Source organism: Miscanthus floridulus, chromosome 18 (assembly GCF_019320115.1).
Source record: "Miscanthus floridulus cultivar M001 chromosome 18, ASM1932011v1, whole genome shotgun sequence".
Taxonomy (NCBI): domain Eukaryota; kingdom Viridiplantae; phylum Streptophyta; class Magnoliopsida; order Poales; family Poaceae; genus Miscanthus; species Miscanthus floridulus.
In genome coordinates, this window is record NC_089597.1 from 54,496,495 (window position 1) to 54,500,192 (window position 3,698).

Consider the following 3,698-nt stretch of genomic DNA (forward strand, 5'->3'; position numbering starts at 1 on the left):
GCCATGACGATACAGTAGTGTCGTAGTGGCCTAATTTGAATTGCCCCATGTCTCTTGTGCCAAACCATGGCCCTTGGTTTGATACTATCGCTCGACGACTTGTTTGTTGAGCTAGTTGCACTGCAATTTGCACCCACCAGCGGTGGCCCAGCTCATTCGTTTGGCTGTGACGTGTCGTAAATGATCGTAAATTTTCAGTCGAAATAATATTTTTCTCTCACACAAACCAATCAGCAATATTTTTTTACGAACCAGCAACGATATAAACCAGCCAACCGAACAATATTACTAAGGACCAGCACTAGCAAGCAGACCGGATACAATAATAGCCTGCCGACTTTTTTCTCCCCTTCTTCTCCCGCCCGAGAACGGGGACCTAGGTACTGCAAGTCTCCTGCTGGCTCTATTAGAAAAAGAAATAGATTAGGTGTCATCAGGCCATGTGCCCCTGGCAGCCCAGTGCAGCTACAACGGTGATTAGAATATACGACCGCATCCTGAAAAGAATCTAACCGCATGCTGTGCTACCAGTACAGGCAGCTGTCGCTAATCACAACGCAATCGTAGGACCGGTTTTGGTTTGGCAGGCAGGCAGGTGAGCAAGTAATGGTGGTCGGTCGACACGGGTCCTGGACTGGATGGAGCCCGTGGTGGTGTACTGGTGGTGGTGGCTCACGAGCCCAACCACGCAACCACGCAGGGGCGGCAGAAAAGCGGAGCTGCCAGCGTGACGGGGCATATAGCTCGGCAGCCTTTCCCTCCGCACCCGCTGGCGCCGCACATGCCGGGCCGGGCCTGTCCTGGCCGCGCGGTACGCTTCCATAACTGCCCTCACCTCTCCGCCCTCCTACCGTGGTAGTACTACGGTGCCACCACCACCACCGTCGTCCACTGCCGCTCCATCTTTGCTCCTCGCCTCGTCGGCCATATAAACGCAGCGGGGCGGAACCAGACGCCCTCCCTCCCAAATATCTCTCGCTTTCAACAGGTTCTCCTCACCTTTGGACTTTGGTCAGGCTCAGGCACAGGAGGAGGCCAACGAGGACGAGCGATGCCGAGCAAGGTCGTCTCCATCCTGGTGCTCGCATTCCTGCTCCTCGCCGCCGTCGCCTTCCCCGTGGTAAGCGCGCTAGCTGCTCTAGCCTCTCAAGAGTCAGCCACATTCTGCATTCGTGTACGTACAAAGCTTGCCGACTAATCGGGCGATTCGCTCCTCAGTCTGCAGGTCCGCGGCAGCAGGGGAAGAAGGGCCGCGGCGGCGGCCCCAGTGGTGGCGGCAACCTGAAGCCCTGGGAGTGCTCGCCCAAGTGCGCGTCGCGGTGCTCGCAGACGCAGTACGCCAAGGCCTGCCTCACCTTCTGCAACAAGTGCTGCGCCAAGTGCCTCTGCGTGCCGCCGGGCTTCTACGGCAACAAGGGCGCCTGCCCCTGCTACAACAACTGGAAGACCAAGGAAGGAGGGCCCAAGTGCCCCTAGATGTAGATCCACACCAGTCCCGGCCGCCATTGTTGCCCTGCTCTGCTGTGCTCCGAATCTGGAATGCATTGTTCTTCTACCCACTAGGCTAGGTATTTTATTTTATTAGTAGTGCCCCGTTGCTGAATCTGGAATGCTACCAGCCAGATCTGCGTGCTCCATAGTGAGCTACTCCTACTCAGACCGTCTCCAACGAGAAAATAGCAACCGATCCAAAATCAGTCTACCTATAGGTTATACGTAAGATCTATTTTTGATTGTCTGATAGAGACAACCTCCCAAAAAAAAATGAACGGGTCTTGTATTTTACGTATTATTGTTGTTGGATATAGCCCGAGACAGAGTGAGGATTCCTAGGTAGGGTGGCATGCCATGCCATGCCATGTCAATCCTGAATCCCCTTCCCTAAGCAGTGGTAAGCACTAGTGCTCCACTGGTACGAGTCAACTAAAATTACCAACCGATTAACTGGCCTAATGACGGAGATCCCACGCGATTAGTGGGGCCTGTCACTCAGACCCGATAGCCTTGCTACTGTGGGCATTCTTGTATGCTGTACCAGTCCTGATGCACCAGCATTATTTTGTTCCAACTTCCAATGGTCGTGTTTTTGTTCTGAGTTTTTGAGTGTGCTGGCGCGGCAAATGCGCATTTTCAAGAGAAGATCTGGTCTTGTCTTGGCCTCTTGGGTGTGAGTCAGATCTGGAAGGTTTCGGAGCGCGAACAGGGCATTCAGCGCAGAGACGCAGGCAAACAAAGCCATAAGCAGATCAGATCAGGCCCATCATCACGTGCCCACCAGCAGCTCAGCCTGGGCGTTCGGTTTTAACCATTAATTTGGTTCGGTTTATTTGGTCATAAAAAACTTCGGTTTCTAGCCTCCATCACTCGTTCGGTTCTGCAGAAAACTGAAAGCCGCAGAATTCGGTTTCGGTTTTTCTAATTCGGTTTTCGGTTTTAACCGAATTAACCGAGACATTCTGCCAGCGCTAGGATCCCATCGCCGCTATCGTCCGTGCGCCGCCGCACGACGGCATGACCTTCCTCGAACCACCTCGAACCCAAGAATGGCAGTCGTCATATTTCCCTTCTAGATCTAGATCTAGAGATGATAGGAGAGGAGATGGGGGTGGCCTCGCTGGTAGAGGAGGGGCGGTGGCGTGAGGAGGAGGGAGGGGCGGTACGGTGCCGTCAGAGGAAGATAGGAGGGTGGCGGACTGCCTACACCACCGCAAAGGAAGGAGAGGAGGCGGGTGGACGGCGGATGTGAAGGAGTCGGAAGGAGAGCTGGAGAGGAGAGGAGACGCGAGGGACGCAGGCGACGGAGGAGAGGGTATGAGCCGTGCCGACGGAGGAGGGCGCCATGGTGTTGGAGGAAGAGGATCGAGGAGACGGAGTTGGTGGAGGAGAAGGTGGAGTTGCCGACGCGGATGCGACGCCAAGTGCGGACGCGAGGAGGGGGCGGATGCGAGGTGCGGACGCGAGGAGAGGCGGATGCGAACTGAGGAGGGGGCGGACTTAGCGCGATTGAATGATTTTTTTGGGTCCGTGAACCACGCTCACATCTCACAGACGCGTGTGTACATCGGTTTGTTCGGTTAATCGGTTCGGTTTGAGTATAAAACCGAAGCCGAAGCCGAAGCCGAACACCGAACAGTGCAAAACTAGAAACCGAACCGCAAACCGAAAACCGAAAAAACCGACACTTCGGTTCCGTTCGGTGCGGTTCGGTTCGGTTTGCGGTTAAAAAATGCCCAGGCCGACTAGCAGCCCATGATAAATATAGTTGATACTAAAAGGATGGCCGGGGCGGAGTTGGGTCACTTTGTCGGGGTCCGCCAACCCCGACAAAGGATTATCAAAATCGAAGGAAAATACTGTTTTATATATTTTTAGATAGAACATCAGTCCAAAACTATGATAGAGAGATGGCCGCAGCTATAAACTCACCCACGAAAGCGCTCTAGAAACATTACGAACAGAGTTTGACATTATTGACCAAACCTAAAAAACAGCTATTCATGGAAGGCAAAAAATTGCATAGCTATCGACTCCAAGGCCCCGTCTGGTTGAGCTCCCATATGCTCCAGCTTCTACCGCGTATTCACTGTTCATGCACAGGAACTTTTTTTCTCCTCTCACAAAGCTAGTGGGAACAGGTGAAGCCCTGACTCTGTTAGAGGAGAGAGGGAAGAGGAAAATAGCAACTGTAAATAGTCATT

At 53.5% G+C, this 3,698-nt stretch overlaps 1 protein-coding gene across 1 annotated transcript; it reads left to right on the top strand.

The window, feature by feature from the left end:
* The first annotated feature begins 777 nt into the window (after positions 1 to 777).
* On the top strand, positions 778 to 2,070 carry LOC136522150 (gibberellin-regulated protein 5-like). Its single transcript, XM_066515939.1, has 2 exons — positions 778 to 1,120; positions 1,219 to 2,070. The coding sequence occupies exons 1-2, from the start codon at positions 1,052 to 1,054 to the stop codon at positions 1,474 to 1,476; spliced, it is 327 nt and encodes a 108-aa protein (XP_066372036.1). The 5' UTR covers positions 778 to 1,051; the 3' UTR covers positions 1,477 to 2,070.
* The last annotated feature ends 1,628 nt before the right edge of the window (positions 2,071 to 3,698 follow it).